The 18,238-nt window shown below is 46.0% G+C and overlaps 1 protein-coding gene across 1 annotated transcript; it reads right to left on the bottom strand.

Moving 5' to 3' along the window:
* Positions 1-7,129: 7,129 nt before the first annotated feature.
* On the bottom strand, positions 7,130-8,047 carry LOC147666727 (small ribosomal subunit protein uS5). The gene has a single exon (XM_086948920.1). The coding sequence runs from the start codon at positions 7,861-7,863 to the stop codon at positions 7,189-7,191; it is 675 nt and encodes a 224-aa protein (XP_086805046.1). The 5' UTR covers positions 7,864-8,047; the 3' UTR covers positions 7,130-7,188.
* Between the last annotated feature and the right edge of the window lie 10,191 nt (positions 8,048-18,238).

Raw genomic sequence — 18,238 nt, 5'->3', positions numbered from 1 at the left:
AGCAAGCACACCTGCCTGCTTCAACTGACATGAATTAATTTGGGGTTGATTTATTAATGTGTCACTGTTTTAAAATTCCAGTCTGGCACCTGCTTCCTTATCTGTAATTTGCTTTATGTTGCAGTGCAATTTTTTTTTCCAGGACCTTTGTGGCCTACTTGTAGCTATTCTATGAGCCTGCTGTGAGGGTCAGACCAGGGTCATACAATTGTTGCAACTAGCAACTGAACTCTGAAGGGGCCCTTGTCAGGAAGCACTACAGGGAATGGTTACTAATGATGAGTTTGAACTTTTGAACCTGCTGAATGCTTTCACTTTTGCAAAACTCGTTTTTCTGAAGAACAGCATTACAGCAACTGTAATGCCCCAAACAAGCTTATATGAGAAAGTTGATTTCTAATCCAAAAGTTATCCAAAGAAAATCAAAAGGCCTCAAATCCAAAAAAGTGCAGGCAAATGTCAACCTGAGGAGTTATTCTGATAAAAATCATCATTTTCAGAAGGTCTATGCTGCTTGCTAGTAGATTTCTTGTGCAGAATTCCAATTTTTGTAATTTCGCGCATGCGAGATTGTTGCTGCCCGCCGCACCTACCTGTTCGCAATTGCGAACTTACACCGCACGCCGCAAAATTGTATCACCAAGAAAAAAAAATCTGCTGCGTGCGAATTTGCAGATTTTCGGTAAATTCGCGAGCGTTCGCGGATTGCGAATTTCCCGAAAATCCGCAAAATCCGTGAGCGGAACGGATTTTCCGCCCATGCTTAATTAGAATCAATTTATAGAACATATAAGGCAAGATTTTATCAAGTTGTGTTGGTGCATATACATTCAAAATAGTAAGTGGTATCTTATTGATTTTTAAGTTAAAGAGAAACCAGCAGCCATCTAAATCTGATTCTTGCAATATTAGTGTGACAAACAGGGATTTCTTTAATAAAGAAGCAATACACCATTACATTTACCAGATCCTGTTGAAGAGAAAACTTGTACAACCCAATGTCATTTGCGTTTCTTGACTTCTATACATAGAATATGGGTCTCCTGTAAAAGAGCAATGCCAGCCTTTAATTTGGCCAGGTGAGACAATACTCTCTGGGGCATATTTCTGACAAACCCATTTTGCAAGTCCTTAATAGCGATTATTTGTCGAATCGCTATTAAGGACTCGCAAAAAGGAATGTATGTAGAAATTGCAATATTAATTGCAATTCCTCAATATTCCTGAATTGCTAATTGCGATTCGCAATTATGGAATACTTTCCGATTAAATCCTATGGGCCTAGAGGCCAATTGGAATGAAGGGGAAGACATTCGCAATTTGCAAGTACCCATTAAGTACTCGCAAATTGTTAATGCAATTTCAAGGGTGCAGGGTGTCAAAAGGACACCCTGTTGCACCCCTGGAATATGTATGTGTGCACATACATGCCAGGGCATGTTTGTGCGCCACATGACACTTCGAAAAATGCTAAAAAGTTAATTTTTCAAAGAAATAGCAAATTACCACCAACTTCAAGTTGATGGTAATTTGCGATTTCTTATGCCAAAACCCCACAACTTGGGTGCTTCCTGCATCTCATTTAAGGAATCGCAATTTGCGATTCCTTAAATGCAATCGCAAAATAGGGAATCGCAAATTGCGATTCCCTATTTTGCAATGCCCTTTTGGGATGATACATCCCAAAAGGCCTTTTCCGTCCGCAAACGGGCCGATTCTGAGAATTGGTCCATTTGCGAACGAGAAAAGGGCTTGATGCATATGTCCCTCTGTCGTTTCATGGGTAAACCTAGAACTTGAATGCTTCATGTAATTTTGCGTAAAGTCATAAAGAACAATTTGCAAAGGAACTAACATTCAACACAAAAAGAAAAATTATGAAAAATTTCACATGTCAAATATAGAATTTCAAACATGAAATCATCAACATTAGTAAAACAAAGAGACACACTTATTTGAAAATGTAAAGTGCAAGGAAAAAATAAGCGAAGGAAAAAGGGTAACGTAGTGGAAACTAGGGGAAGTAAGAGGATTGTGTAACAAAAAAGGAAGGAGACATAACCACAGTCTGGAGAACAAGAAAATAACAATGAACATAATATGTAGCAAATAAGTAAGTGGGGTGGGGAGACCACAAGGGGAAGATGACGTGATCAGAATCCAGTAGCAACTGGGAGAAGGCCATCCAGACCACAGATATAAAAATAATTCAATACAACAAAGGAAAATATGGGCAGGTGGGAACCTATAGGAGGAAAAAAGTAAGTGATCGCCACTCATAAGCTAAGTATAACAACCATGTAAATAACATAACTCAATACCATGAGATCATAAGTTAAAGATAACATAAATAAGGACAAGAAATACACAGAAAAATATTTAGAAATGCAAATGTTTAGAAGTATCCTTTTCTTCATGCATACGATAGTCAATAAGGTTTTGCAAAAAAGAAGGATCTTAGGGGCACATGCATCAACCTATTTAGGAAGTGCAAACGGTACGAATCTGTAAAATCGGCCGTTTGCACTTCCTAAATACGTTTTTGGGATGCATCAAACTCTTTTTCAAAATTCTTATTTTTTTGCATTTCTTAAAAATGCAAATGCATTTAAGGAATCGCATTTGTGCGATTCCTTAAATGCAATGCATCAATTAAAAAAAAAAAGCGAATTTTGAAATTGGAAGTGCAAATTACCACGAGGTTGACCCTCGTGGTAATTTGCGAAAATCTGTCAAAAAGCAAAAAAAATCATTTTTTAAACTGTCATGTTACAGACACACATGTCCTTAGGACATGTGTGTGTGAAACATGCACTTTCAAATGCATTTCAGGGGTGCAGGGGGGGTCCTTTGGACCCCCCCCTGCACCCTTGGAATTCATCAACAAATTGCGAATTTGTAAAAGCCTTCCCATTGACTCCTATGGGCCTTTTGGCCCATAGGAATCAATGGGAATTGCGAAAATGCACTTAAGAATTCGGTATTTATTTGGGATTCGGTAAAAATTGCGATTTTTACCGAATAACAAATAAATACAGAAAATAATGATGCATAGCATTTTGCAATTCTTAATTTGCAATTCGGTATTTTTCGCAAATTAAGAAGTGCAAAATGTCTCAATGATGCATGTGCCCCTTAATATGTTGTTGTCTTATTGTTATATGGCACTTTGAATAGCAGGGGTGAAAGAGGCCAAAACAGGAAGCAAGGGAGCGTAGAGAATAAAACGTGTCCAAAAACGTATTTTCTCTGTTCGCTGTAGGTTTGGTGAAATCCTGAATCAAAAATAGTAAATTACCAGGCCTAGAACTCAGCCTCTGGATTTTGCTGCTCTAATCACCATAAGGAGATCTTAATATTCCAAAAAGATGATTACCCCCAAAAGGTTTGTGGAATGATATAGAGAGATGGGATTGATGAACAAGCCTGTGTACTCTTTGTATGTTTAAGTGAGTAGAATCTGTTAAGTCCCAAACTTTGGAAATAAAAGTTTGAAGAAATGAAATAGGTTTAGGGCCCTTGATGCCTTCACCTGGATCATGAATGCAGAGGTTTATTTAGTTGATTTCGATTTTCCAGATTTTCCATCAGTTTTTTAAGATCTGTTACTTTTGTTTGGATGAGCTTAACATCTTGAGCCATATATCCTGAAAGACATTGATCCGTTATTCCATGTCTATGACTCTATTTTCCATTAAAGATCACTTATCATCTAATTGTTGAAATTTCTTATTTGTGTCTTTTATGTACAGATTCAAAGTATAAATTTCCTCTAAAATAAGATCCATGGAAAGCTGGTCTTTTTTAGGTCTCTTATTAGTTGGAAAAGATTATGTCAGAGGCGTTTTAGAGGAGGAAGATGAGGGTATTAGGAATTAACAAAATGGAATAGCTTTTTGAGGAGAATTACCAATACCCTCCATGGTAGATTCCAGAGCAGTGAAGGAGTGCTCTATGGAAATAGAGAATGGTGCTGGTAAGGGCTTTCTAGGTGTAGTTAACTTAAGGTTACAATGTTTTCCCAAATGAATAAAGAGAACATCCTAAAATTTGGTTCTTGCCAGAAAATAATGTAAATGTAGCAGTTTAGAGCGGTGTGCCTGTTATAAACAAGGCAGGAGTAGGGAAAGTTATTTTTGATGAAAAACTAAGCTCACAGAGAGTCTAAATGGCCAAACGATGGTGTGCAAGAACAGTTCTAAAAATTGCAGGCATAAACAAGGCACGATGGGAAACAGTGGCAACAGTTTACCCAATGAAGGTTCAAGATGGCAGGTGCAACCGGGCCCTCAGCACTCAATCCATTGGGGTGGGTTATTCGGCAAATATGCACTGGAATGCATTAATGGTTGTAACAAGGCATGCAGAAGAGGTTCCCCACCTCTCATACCGGCGTGTTGAAGGATGTTTGGCCATGAAGATGCAAATGGGCTGATATATCTCCGTGGTCGGGGAGAGCTCTGTTTCAAGCATCCATCTTCGAGTGGCGTCAAGTCACACCCCCATATAACTACTATTATTAACTCCACATCTGCTCAATTGTACTTAATTTGCGATGTCTTAGTAATGTTAAGCTAGTGAATGCAATATTGCTGCCACATGATATAATGAATATCATATAGTGGGGGCATCCATCAGCATACAATGTTTGGGGATATTCAGGAGGGATGTGCAAATCATGATAAATTGGAAACATTATTAAGCAGAATACGGTCCAACTGCCTAAAGAGAACACTTTGCATTGCACATTTTGATATATATTTTAAAGGATGCGATGGATCTGAGGGGGATATCAGGGGCCTTTGTGAGGAGGTGGCAGAGTGAGGGCAGACTACATATCATAGTGCAATGGCAGTAAAATATTTTGAGGAGAACAGGCACACTTTTCCCACTTTACACATGGCAGTATGTTATGCTATGTTATATTACACAGCATTTGTAAAGCGCGTGTACGCCAAAAAGGTGTCATGGTGCTGAGTAAAAGGGGGAAACATCAAGGTCAAGAGTCTAACCATAAGCTAATTTGAAGAGCCAGGTTTATATAAGTGTCCTAAATCTGGGAAAAACAGTGGTAGTTATGTCAGAAGAAAAAGAGTTCTAAAGATGCAGGGCGCTCATGGAAAACCTGGAGCCACCCAATCTCTTCTTTTTCAACTTGGGTACAGCTAGCAGGTTGTGGTGGGCTGATCTGAGATTGCGTTTTGGATTGTAGCTTAAAACTCTGGAGGACACAAAAGTCAGGCTTTTCGCATGGAGTGATTTAAAATGAATACAGCCAGTTTTAAAAACGGTCCACTGGGCAACTCAGAGTGCTTTCTCATCAGGGGCCTAGCATGGCAAAGTCTTGGCTGACACCAGACTTGTCTAGCTGCCTGGTTTTGTGCTGTCTGCAGCCTCCAGTTCAGTCTTTTTGGCAGTCCTAAATAAAGGTAAATTGCATAGCCAATGTGAGAAATCACTAATGCAATTATTATCTGGAGAATGGCTTCACAGGTAAACTATTTCCTGATTTTTTTGATCCTACAAAGTTGAAAAAGTCATGAGGATATCACTTCTCCTATCTGCAGCCTCATAGAGAGGTCCTCATCAATGAGGATTTCAAGGCATTTTACTCTTTTTTAAGGCGTGAGAGGTGATCCCATCTCTAGCGGCCAGAAGCAGAGATTCATATTATGGATTTTATTGTTAGCGATCACAATTTCAGTTTTCTGCGAATTTAATTTCAGTTGATGGCTATTCATCCAGTCCCTAATATACAACATGGTGTTCTGAAATAGCTCCATAGATTATGGGGTATTATCAATATTGAAGAGCAGCTGCACAATAATTGTACATTTCCACTATCTGTTTTTGTAGCTCATGAACCAAAGGGAGAGTATAAAGATTGAATAGGTGGGGGGATAGTGCAGAGCCCTGAGGTACTCCACAGTTTAGTTGAACCTTTGTGGAGCAGAAGGGAAATAAAAAGACTTCCTGAGAATGATCACACTGGAAGGATTTCATCCAGTTTAGTGCTGTGTCTTGCAGACCTGCAGCCTTGACAGTTGAACAAAAGTGTGTGATACACCGTGTCAAAAGTCGCAGACAAGTCCCAGTGGACCAAAGCCTGGGCCAGGCTCCGATCTGCTCCTTCATTCATGTCATCAGTTATCGAGAGAATGACAGTCTCAGTGGAGTGGGCGGGTCCAAATCCCGCTTGATGGGGGTGCAGAAAAGCTTAGTCCTCCAAAAAGGAGCACAGGCGTTGGACAACATGAGCCTCAAATAGTTTGGACAAATAGGGTAGTAAAGATTTGAGGTAGTAGTTTTTCAAAATGGTAGTATCTGCTCCAGGTTTTTTTAGTAGGGGGATTACTACCGCCCTTTGATGTGGGTAGACGCATATGCTTGTTGATCAAAATATAAGCTGCTAAGGCTGTCAGTCAAATGTGTGGAGATATGGCCACCATTCTCATCATTCGCCCAAAAGTTAAAGTCTCCAATGAGTACATTTTCACAGTTAATGACCAGAGAAGCTAGAGAATCAGTTAGACTTGGGGGAAATTGCACCATGTTACCTGGGGGTCTATGCACAAGAATGCATATCAAGAAGATGGTGGGCAAGTCAAGTTTAATTACAATGGTATCCACTGTTGGAATAAGTACAGGAGTACATTTGGTGAAAATTAGATGCTTTTTAACTATTGCAGCCACCCACCACCTTTTTTTCCCCAGAGGTCTGTTGGCTTTAAGTATATAGTATTTGCTAGGAAGTTCAGCAAAAATCTCAGGTATGGATTCCTCCGTTAACCAGGTTTTGGTAAGGGGTAGAATGCCAGGAGAATCTGAGCCAAGAAGAGAAAAGAATTCAAGTTGATGCTTGACCAAGGAGTGTGTGTTACATAAACAACAGAGAGACTCTCTGCCAAGTGTGTAGGCTAAGAGATCCAAAGTGAAGCATTATCAAAAGAAGTCATGGTGGACTGTGGCCATTCCAAGTGTGTCGTACCCAATGGGTTCAGGTTTAATATGTACAAAATCAAAGGGAGAGCTAGGGATTAAGTACAGGGGTACGTCCCTTCCCCAAATGAATAAAAAACTTAAACAAATCCGTCCTTGGCACACTTTAAGAAGGAAACCAAAACCTTCTTTTTTTTTTTTTTTTTTTTTTTTAACAGTTCCAACTACTTTATTTTCCAGCAGAACATGTTATGTGGGGGTTGCGCCAGGAACAGCTGCTGCTTGGGAGTTCTGCACAGACACTCTGGTATGGGTCTTGGCCAAGTGATCGGTGTATTCCTGGTATGGAGACTTGGTAAAGACTGTCTCCTTCCAGAGATCTGGGGTCAAGTAGCTGTAGGTCTTTGAGATAGCATCAAAGGTAGCCTTAGCAAAGTTGCCCAGCGTGGCTGTGCAGCCCCTAGCTGAGGTGTAACAGTCATCGATACCAGCCATCATCAGCAGCTTCTTGGGGACCGGCGCAGACACAATGCCAGTACCGCGGAGTGCAGGAATCAGACGCACAAGAACAGAACCACAGCGCCCAGTCACCTTACAAGGCACTGTATGGGGTTTGCCAATCTTATTACCCCAGTAACCTCGCCGCACGGGTACAATGGACAACTTGGCAAGAATGATAGCCCCACGAATAGCAGTAGCAACCTCCTTGGAGCACTTCACGCCCAGCCCAACATGGCCATTGTAGTCTCCGATGGCAACAAAAGCCTTGAACCTGGTACGCTGCCCGGCTCTGGTCTGCTTCTGGACAGGCATGATCTTCAGAACCTCATCCTTCAGAGAAGAGGCCAGGAAGAAGTCTATGATCTCGGACTCCTTGATTGGAAGAGAAAAAAGATAGATCTCCTCCAGAGACTTGATCTTCATGTCCTTGACCAGCCGACCTAGTTTAGTCACCGGCACCCACTCTTTCTCATCTGCCTTCCCGCGGGCCCCGCGGCCTCGTCATCGACCCCGTCCTCTTCCACGGCCGCGGCCCCTGCCGCCAAAGCCGCCTCGGAAGCCTCCCCTGTTTTCACCGGCGTTGTCCGCCATTTGGTGATCTTTAATAAGAAGCGAAACCAAAGAAGAAACCAAAACCTTCTTAATGGGAAAATACCTAGCCTAACAAATACTTTACAGTCACCTATTGACTTGCCCGACTCTCCACCTCGGCAAGATCTATGGCCTCTATGGATGATACCTATTCTGCACTCATGGCCATCCCCCCAGGAACAGCTAAGACTGCGTGCCTTCTTGTATAATGTATCTACTTGTTTGAATTGTTATATCAAATGTAGCCTGAACTTTAAATGTGCTGCGTGCTTTTCCTGTATAATGTATCCCCTACCTTGCCCAATTTGATCCCCCCTGTCACTACGCTTGTATACTACCCCCCTAAATCCTGTAAAGCGCTCTGATACCCTCACGGGTCTGGTTTGCGCTCTATAAAACTATAAAATAAAAATGTGGACGGACCCACTATGTGTACACAGTTAGATCACTGTAAGTAGTGTGAACATGGACCCATTAGGTGTTCCTTAAAGACCCCTCACTTGTCATGCCTTATCATTGGGGTCCCAACAGGACGGCAGAGTGCCTCCCGGTTGTGCTACGACGCCTAAATACAGTGGAGCTGGTGTTGTGCATAAATGTGGTGTGAGGTGACTTTTTACAGTTAAAAATATCTCTGATAATCCTTGCCTCCAACTTTATTAATGGGGGCTCAAGATATGGTTAAAAAACAGTATGTGTAGTGCAACTAATCTGGAATTATTACAGTAAATTGACTATGTGTGGAGGTCCAAGTTTTTGTAACACAGTGCACAAAGGAGCTAGTTACAACAGTTTTACATGGTTATTCAAAATAATTCAGAGAGGTGGTGTTGAGATTATTTCTCAAAACTGTATAAAGTTTAGAAGGGATAATGTGAGAAGTTGGCATGGTATATGTTGTCCACTAATTAAAGTGGGCACCCTGCACCAGTCCAAACAACCCTTATGGTGATTTAAGAGGTCAAAGATAACCTTAGACAGCTATCCAAGTGGTAGCTGTGGAGGGCAACCATCAGTTTTAGTCTTGAAGGAATGTTAAGCAGCTTGTTTTACCAGAATGCAACCTTACAGTATAAGTTAAATGAAATATGGAACACAAAGTAGTTATAAAAATATGTATTTAATATTATAACACTACCTAGTACAACACAATATATCCTACACGGAGATAATCACAAAGCACACAATACTTAAGCACAGAAATGACAGTAAATAGCACTAATACACAGTGGGCCCGCGGGGGGGGGGTAAAATCATATACTAAAATAATGATATAAGAACTACGACTTGAGTCAAGACAGTGTTGAGAGGACTTAGAATCGCTGAGACCCCAAGGAGCCACCCAAGATGAGTAAGTAGGGAGCCCACAGTGGACGGGTGCAGTGTGGGAACCCGACCGCATGCTCACTACAATTCTATGGGAGAGTCACGGTTGAAGTTTTAGAGTTTTATGACCCTTCCCTGTAGACTTTGAAGAAACCTCGTGGAGGTTAGGAGGTTGGAGAGCCATCCCACCTGTTGATAGTGAGGTAACCAAGTTACCCATCCCAGGGAAGCTAGGTGCATAGGTCTGAAGAGGCGCTGGAAACTGCAGTCATACCCAATTGAGGACTTCGAAGAAGAGCCCCTGCTGGAAGGAAGAAGAACTGTTGGTTGGAATCCAAAGGTGGATTCTTATCTATGAGTACCTGAAAGCAGAGGGGACAGAGTCTGGTCACTCAGGAGTAATCAGGGGCTCGGTAGACGAATGCCCACTGATGTCGGGTGGTTCAGGTGCGTGATGGACCTCATGACTCTGCAGCTACGGGGACCAGGAGACGTCGAGGATTACCAGGAGCCAGATACAAGCTGTCCCACGAAAGATGTCGAGTGCCGAGGGTTCGTTGTCCAGAGGGAGCACCAACAAGCCGTGGAAACGGCAACCCATGCAGAAGGTCAAAGATGTGGTGGGTTCAGACCAGGAAGGTCCGGGAGACTCAGTGCAAACCTGGAGTAACCAGGGGAGCCCACGAAAAGCAAAGTTGACCCTCAACTGGACCCACAGGCCGGAGGCAGAGGAGTTTCACCAAACAACAACCCACGGAGCACTCAGTAAGAGGATACCAGAGTTCTTGGTAGGAAATGGTGCCAGAGGTTGGGGCTACTCGGTGCCCAATGCCCTTGTTCTGGAAACACCGACAAGCATATGCACTTAGTAATGTATGCGGTACACAGGGATTCAGGTATTGCAGCCCTCACAAAAGATTCTGACCTCAAACTTGGTGAGAGAGCAGCTCGGACCTTGAGGGGCGTAGAAACCAACATCCTGTTTTGATGAAGCTTTCTGAGTCCGTAGGAGCTCAGGGTCAGCAGACCATACAGCAAGGGAGATATCTTCGGCTGTCCTCGGTGCTCCACAGGTCCTGCATGGATCTTGTATGGTGCACGGGCACAGACGCTGCTTCAGACCGAGAGGGCGACAGAGTCGGGCCCAAAAGAAGTCCAGTGAAGTCCAGAGTGTCCAGAAGGGTGAAGTTCAGTGGTTTATGGTTCAGAATCTTGTCCACCTCGAATCTAAGGTCCATCAGCCAGGTAAGCCCTATTGTACCCACAGGAGAGGATTGGACAGATTCAGGACACCCTCCCAAGGGAGGGTCTGGACAGTGGGGAGGTTACTCTCATGTCCTTTCTCAAGTTTTGCACCAGATCAGGAGCCAACGGCTCCCAGGACTGGTGGGAACTCAACTATGCACAGGGATACCAAATGTGCCCCTGATGCAGACTTTCGGTCGCTGGCAAGCGCACTTACCCAGACCGAATACACTAAATCCTGCCTGGGAGGTCGTCGCACCTCCCGGTGACCGGATGCAGGTTGTTCTGCCTTCCCCTGCTTGAGCTTGGCTCAGCAGCAGGAGAAGGGCAGAAATGTGTCTCTGGTCGGCAGCAACCATTTTGTGTTTCCTGGGACTAGAAGGCAGGTACTGGGAACACCAGGTACCCAAAGAAGTTCAGTTTTGAGGGGTGGAATCATACCTCCCACACCGGTTACCAGTGTGGGGGTATGATTTCAACATTTTTGACACCAAACATCATAGGCTTTGTTTCAGGCTTTTTTGAGTTAGTCATCACACGGTCGCATAATGCCACTTTATATCTTGTAAATGGCTGCCTGACTGACAAACTGGGAGAATGGACTCCGTAGAGTGCAGGGGTGTTCCGTTCATGCAGTGGCACCCTCTCACTTAGAACCAAGCACCCTGCCTTCAGGATTGTAAAGGCCTGCTATAAGGGTGACTTTAAGTGCAGTGACCCCCTCTCACTTAGAACCAAGCACACTGCCTTCAGGATTGTAAAGGCCTGCTATAAGGGTGGCTTTAAGTGCAGTGACCCTTAGATATAATACACCTATATCTTAAGTAAGTGGTGCATGCACCAACTTACACAGGCTGCAATGGCAGGCCTATAGTTCCATTTTGCATAGCCTCTCATGGGTGGCATAATACACACTTAGCCCATTGGAGACCTCTTGGGTACCTATGCCCTGGGTACATGGGTACCATATACTATTAACTGACAAGGGTACCTAAGTACATAACATAATAGTTTAGGGAGAAAACAGATAGACTGGGGTCCTGATTAGCGAGATCCCACTCAGACTAGTCAAAAACAGAATCACATTTAGCAAAAATTGGGGGTAACCATATGAAGCATATCCTACTTTCCTATAATCCCCGCCCCCCCCCCAAATGTAAGGAGATAATTTTGCCCAGTTGAGTCCTAATTTTCCAAGTTGAAATATCTGGAGAGTCCATCTACATTGGAATGGTTACTCCCAGGTCTATGTTCCACTGTATAGTCCATCCCATGTAGGGAAATATACCACCTCAAACGTTTTCACCCTTCATCTGTTTTAGCTATAGGAGGGGCTTATTGTCTGTCTGAACAATGACGTGAGTACCAAACAGGTAGGTATAGCCTCAGCTTCTTCAGGGCCCAGACCACAGCAAAGGCTTCCCTCACTATAGCTTACCATCGCTTCTCTCTGGGGGTCAACCTTCTGTTGATAAAAGCTACTTGTTGATTCTGAACCTCTGCATTAAGTTGTGACAACACAGCCCCAACCCCCAACTCAGATGCTTCTGCTTGGACATCAAATTGCTTGGAGTAGTCAGGACTCTGCAGAATATGAGTAGTGCATATGGCTTGCTTGAGATCAAATGCCGTCTGACCGCTAACTATCCACTGAGCGACCCTTGACCCTCCGGGTAGGTCGCTTCCCCACCGCTGCAGCGCCACCTGTGCCTCGCTCCTCGGCTACCTGCGCCGACTTCCCGCCTGTGCCTGTGTCTGCTGCCCCTTTTCATTTTGTGCCCCCGTGTGCCAGTGCCTGCTGCCCATTTTCCTTTTTGTACCCCTGTGTGCTTGTCGCCCCTGTTTCCCTTTTACTCTTGAACTTTTTGCTCCGCTACTTCCCCGTTTCCCGCTGCTAACTCCCGTGCGGCCCGCCACCCCGTGCCCATAAACTGACCTGCCCTCCCGCCTCCCAGCTGACCCCTCCTTCCCCCTCCCACTTAATGGCGGCAAGCCCATCTGTGCCCGTCCGCGCCTGGATAGCGCCCAGCGCCAGAACCCTGGCCCCCACCAGATCCAGAGGACACGACTGAGATACGACTCCGCGGCCCTCCACGCCTTAACACCGAACGACCACCCGCCTGCTACCGAGCCACCCCGAAGCGCACCAACGGACCCTTCACCTGTCAAGCCTGCAAATTCACCTGCCTCCGAACCCGCCCAACACCCTCCAAACCCCGCAACAACAACCACCACCACCACCTCAAGTGCATCCTCCTCAACACCCGCTCCGTCCACAAGCACGCCATTGAACTGTGGGACCTCCGACACAACAGCACCAGACGTCCCCTTCCTCACGGAAACCTGGATGAAAGCCTCCTCGGCCCCCGACATCGCCACAGCCATCCCGGACGGCTACAAGATCACCCGGAAGGACAGCTTCAACCAAACCGGAGGAGGAATCGCCATCATCCACAAGAACACCATCGACATCACAACCGCCACCAAAGACACGCTCCCCGCCGCAGAACACCTACACTTCCATATTCACACCGACCCCAAGACCACCCTTAGAGGAACGCTCATCTACAGACCCCCGGGACCACGCACATAATTCAGCGAAACCATCGCCGACTTCATCAGTCCGCACGCCCTAGCCTCACAAGAATGCATTCTCCTAGCGGACCTGAACTTCCACCTGGAGAAAAACAGTGACAACACCACCACCCTGCTCAACAACCTGGCCAACCATGGACTCAAACAACTGGTTGACACACCCACCCACCTCGCAGGCCACACACTCGACCCCCATCTTCTCCGCCAGCAACCACGTCTCCTTCAGCAACTCCACAGAACTACACTGGACTGACCACAGATGTATCCACTTCACCTTCAAAAAGAACACCTCCCACCACCGCACACAACAGATCCCCTGCAGATGCTGAAGCAAAATCACCACAGACCAACTGCTCTCATCAAAAAGCCAGAACCCGCCAGCCAACACCACCAACGCCAACGACGCAGCCCGCAACCTCGCACAGTAGATCACCAACTGCGTCAACGACCTTGCACCACTGAAGAACCCCCCAGGCCTGACCGGCAACAGGAAAACCCCATGGTTCACAGACGCACTCAAAGAATCCAAGAAATCCTGTTGAACCCTTGAAAAAACCTGGCGCCATGAACGAACTACAGAGAACATGACAGCCCTCAAGAATGCACCCGCGAGCACCACCAGCTTATCCGAACCACCAAAAGGACATCATTCAAAGAGCGACTAGACAACAACACCCACAACAGCAAGGAACTCTTCAGCATCATCAAAGAGCTCACCAACAACAACAACGTCACACGATCACAAGAACTCTGCAAGTCCCTCGCCACGTACTTCCACCGCAAGATTGCAGATATACACGACAGCTTTGGACCCGAGACTCCGCCTGTAGCCACCAAAACAGCGACCCCCACCTCCACCCTCAGTGCCTGGACCCCTATCAGCACTGAAGACACCACCAGCGTCATGAACTCTATCCACTCCGGCTCCCCCTGTGGAAAATAAGAAAAATTGATGTACATAAGCGACGTTCATTTCCCTTTTCCCACTCCTCTCCCTGCAAGCACCATGAATACCGTAAAATATTGACCGCATCACTCTGCCAGTAAAGGCCCGTACCCATATGTACATGACAGCCCTTCTAGGCACCCTGGCCTTTTGCCCGCTCATTAGAATCACCGGCTTCCCTTCTGCGCGTATCTGAACCCCCCCCCCTCTCTCACATGCATAGACCATGTAACCCTCTCCCTCTGCGCGACCCTGCCCTGAAAGGCAACCCTCCTGCTTGACCCACGCAAACCCCCCATTTCCTCTTGAGGAGGCATCCTTCGCCTCAGCTGACATAGCCCTTCCCAGCTGCACCTGACTACCCCCGCTCTCTCATGTACGGGTCATAAGACCTCACTCTCTGTGCGACTCTGTCCCTGTGCACACCCTGGCTCTCCCCCTCCCCCTTCCCCTTCTCCCTCACACGGGCAAGTCATAAACCTTCTTCTTCTGCAAGACCCCTGTCCTTGGGAGTCACAGCCGCGCCTGACCAACACCTCCCTTCCTTTCGTGAATAACCCCTCTGTTAGTAAACCCTCCCTCCGCGATTGACTGTCCACACATGTCTGAGGTCATCGCCTAAGCCAGGAGATACTGTTTACTGCTTATTGTATAGAGTCACTCCTCTTCAAAGGACCCACTATTGATCCTGGCCACCCCACCCCCTGGGCTATGATCAGGCGCACACATTCTAAAAATTGGCGGAACACTCAGCTGCGTGATTACCCTCCCCTCTTATCAGCAGGTCAAGGGTCCCTATTGTGAACATATGTGGGGTAGGATTGACACGAGGATTATGGGGATGTCTTTTCCGTGTTTCACAATGTTGTGATTGTAATGCTAAGTGTTTTGTAAGGTATAAAAGACGATGTTTCAGCTCACTTGTTAGAGCACCTCCCGAAAGACACTGTGTTTCGTGTCCGAAATGACAGGCTCTCCTCATGAGTAATAAATCCTGTTCTTGTGATTCCTGCTCCCAGCGCCCGTCTCTTTATTTTGGTAACTATTCAGAATGGGAACTAAGAGGCAACTTGCGCCAGCCATCCGGGCATCGATACTAGTATGGTCTCGCTTTCAACAATTGGCGCCCAACGCGGGGCCCATCAGTGACATGAGGTCCAGTAAGAGAGATCCAGACGATGAGGTGAATATCTAAATGATCGGAGTATACCTGCCTTGAGAGGGCCCTCGTCCGGCTGCCGATTGAATGAACTTCACCGATTCTGAACGGACCTCTCTCGAGTGACCTACTGTCCTGACTGGAATCCCACAGGGCGCTGGAATTGGAAGACGAAGAACTATCCGCATGGTCCGGTCCGGGTAAGATTAAGTAGTGTGTTTTTACGCCTGATTGGTAGGGTGGTTTTATCCACCTGATTGATTGATTGATTGTATTGGAATCGGTATTTGAATACTGATATTGTTGTTATTGGTTCATTTAGCTTTGGATGCTACTTGAAAAATTGGTTCTCTTCTCGAGAACGAGACATTCTCTGTTTGCAAACAGCGGTGAATAGGAACGTTCGTCCCTCTTTGCAGATAGAGAAGGGTAGGTTATGCCCCTTTATGATTTCGTCAGACCTACCTTTCTCCCCACTGATTGTTTGAAATCGATTAATAATCGATTGTTGCTCTTTGAGATCTTCCCTGTCTACAAACAGAGACGAATAGAAATATTCTGTCTTCCTTTACAGATAGCGAAGGGCAGGTAATGCAGACGTTTGTCCCCGTTGTAATCCGTCATGCCTGTTTTTCTCCCCACTGATTGATTGGTTGCCTGGACATTGTTGTTCCAGGAATTGTTTGTTTGAGGTATTTTCTATTTGCAAACAACGTGGAATAGAAATATTCTGTCTAGTCTTTGCAAGTAGTAAAGGGTAGGTTATGCCCCTTTATGATTCGTCAGTCCTACCCACTCCCCACTGATTGTTTGTTTATTTGGGGGGTAGCTCGCCTGGTCCGCCCAGGAAGCTACCCTTATGGAGGGACAGATGCTCCCCACTCATTGGCCATTTATTGGAAGTAGGCCATCTGGTCCGTCCAGGAGGCTACCCTAGTAAGTGGAGGTACATCATTTGGTCTGTCCAGGATGATACCCTAATGAAGGAATATATGTTCCCCTTTGATCGATAATCTAGTTCCACCCCGGACCATTTATTGGAGGTAACTCATCTGGTCCGTCAAGTAAAAAATGAAGTGATCACCGTACCCTGTTAACAGAAACTTTAGCTCGAAACACGCTAAGGAGAAGAAGGAAAAATAAAAGAAATCGGGCTAAGTCAGTAACTCCCTGATGAGCTTTCGACTTCACTAAAAATAAGAAACATTAGAAACAGTTCGTAATAAGAAATATAAAATGGCGAAAAATTTGACAGCAAGACAGCCACGAGGTAGCTAGGTTCCGCTGCCTACTCCTGCTCCAAACATGTCTGCCTCATTGCCCACCACGCCCAAATAACGGTCACATGAAATAGATACAAATCAATAGGTACCTACCCCCATTCCGGAAGCTCCCGAAGTGCAACAGGTCCGCGGTTACGCCCATCCGGAAGGCGAGGCCTCGATGCATGCAGGGCTCGCCTGGCCGCAGTCGGAAGGGGAGGCTGTGGGGCGGACGGCCCAAAAAATGTAATGACCTCTCCTTCTCCCCTCTTCTGCTGCCCTGCAGGCCACGGGGGGGGGGCTGTCTTGCCTCAGCCACCGACCACCCCCCCCCTCTCTCTCTCTCGCCTGATCCGGCTCTCATCGAAGGCCGAAGCCAAGGCGAGGATGGCGGCGCTTCTTTGCGCAATAATGGCTGCAACTGCACTCGGCCCGGGATAATTGCAGGTAGCCCCGCCACATGTCAAACGCCTGAGAGTTACAGGTAGTCCCGCCACATGTCAAAGGGGGGGATGTCTTGCCTCAGCCACCGACCCCCCCCCATCTTCATTGCCTGGCATGGCTGTACCAAAGCGGTGGAGCCGAGGAACGGCGCGGGGTCGCTGGAAGGGGGAGGTGGCGCAAACGAGCCTCCCCCACCTCTCTCCAGGTAGAGGCTTCCAGCGACATCCCAACACTCCTGCTTGAAGAAGGGGTCCATATCAAAAAGCGGGTTTCCTTGCCCGGGATGGGCACACGCCCTGTACTCCACGACCTTGAAGATTCTAAAAGAGCCCGGGGGCCGACCTCTCCACGAGGCGCCCCCCCGCCCCGTCCTCCGATGGAGCCACGAGACGTCAGCGCACTCCTGCCGGCGCCAGCTTCAGTTTGGAAATGACTAGAATCCTGCAAAGATACAGATTTGTTCAGTTCCGGTGGAACACCAGAATGACCCGGTAGGAAAGGATTGTTGCCTCCCTCCCCACTTTTTGACTGATGATCTGCCACCCCATTACGAAAACTTTTTGAACTGCCAAAAGGGGTTCTGGTCCAACCACGAGTCATTGGAGACATTCTGACTATATTGGAACCTGCCTGACCTCGCCCAAAATGGCGCCGATACACGAAACAAAACTTTCGAACTCCCTGTTCACCCGGATTGCTTGAATCTTGATGCTCTGAGATATGTATGCATTTTTGGACAATGAAAGTCGATAAGATGGATAGTGATTATGTGCTTAGAGAAGAAAGCAATGTAAGACAGATATTGATCATGTGTTGGGACAATGAACTGATTTAGGGTGGGTACTAATTATGATTGGGAGCAATGAATTGGTGTAATGTAGGCACTGAGTGAGCAATTGGATAATGAATTAATGAATTAATTGAAAAACTGAATTCTTGACATGCATCATGCTTGCCCTGTAGGAAAGTTCGATACGATTTTATTGCACTGCTGCACTTTATGCAATGAACTGCCACCAACTTCGTTCCTCTTATGTACAGTTCCAGTCTGCTCCGTGGCCGGTCCACTGGGTTGTAGGCCCGTATTTGTACACCAACACTTTTTATTAAAGGTATTTTGAAAAAGAAAGTATAATTGTAGCGGTTGCATTAATGAGTTTTGAATGTATTACTACTGTGAGCGAAGAAATGAGTATGATTAAGGCTGAAGGTTAAAAGGGGCCGATATTT

The sequence above is a fragment of the Lissotriton vulgaris genome, unplaced genomic scaffold (assembly GCF_964263255.1).
Source record: "Lissotriton vulgaris unplaced genomic scaffold, aLisVul1.2 SCAFFOLD_436, whole genome shotgun sequence".
NCBI classification, from domain to species: Eukaryota; Metazoa; Chordata; class Amphibia; order Caudata; family Salamandridae; genus Lissotriton; species Lissotriton vulgaris.
The sequence above is the reverse complement of the archived record's forward strand: the minus strand, read 5'-3'. Positions and strand labels throughout refer to the sequence as shown.

Coding starts and splice junctions, on each gene's coding strand:
- LOC147666727 (XM_086948920.1), bottom strand. CDS start 7,863: ATGAAGATCAAGTCTCTGGAGGAGATCTATCTTTTTTCTCTTCCAATC.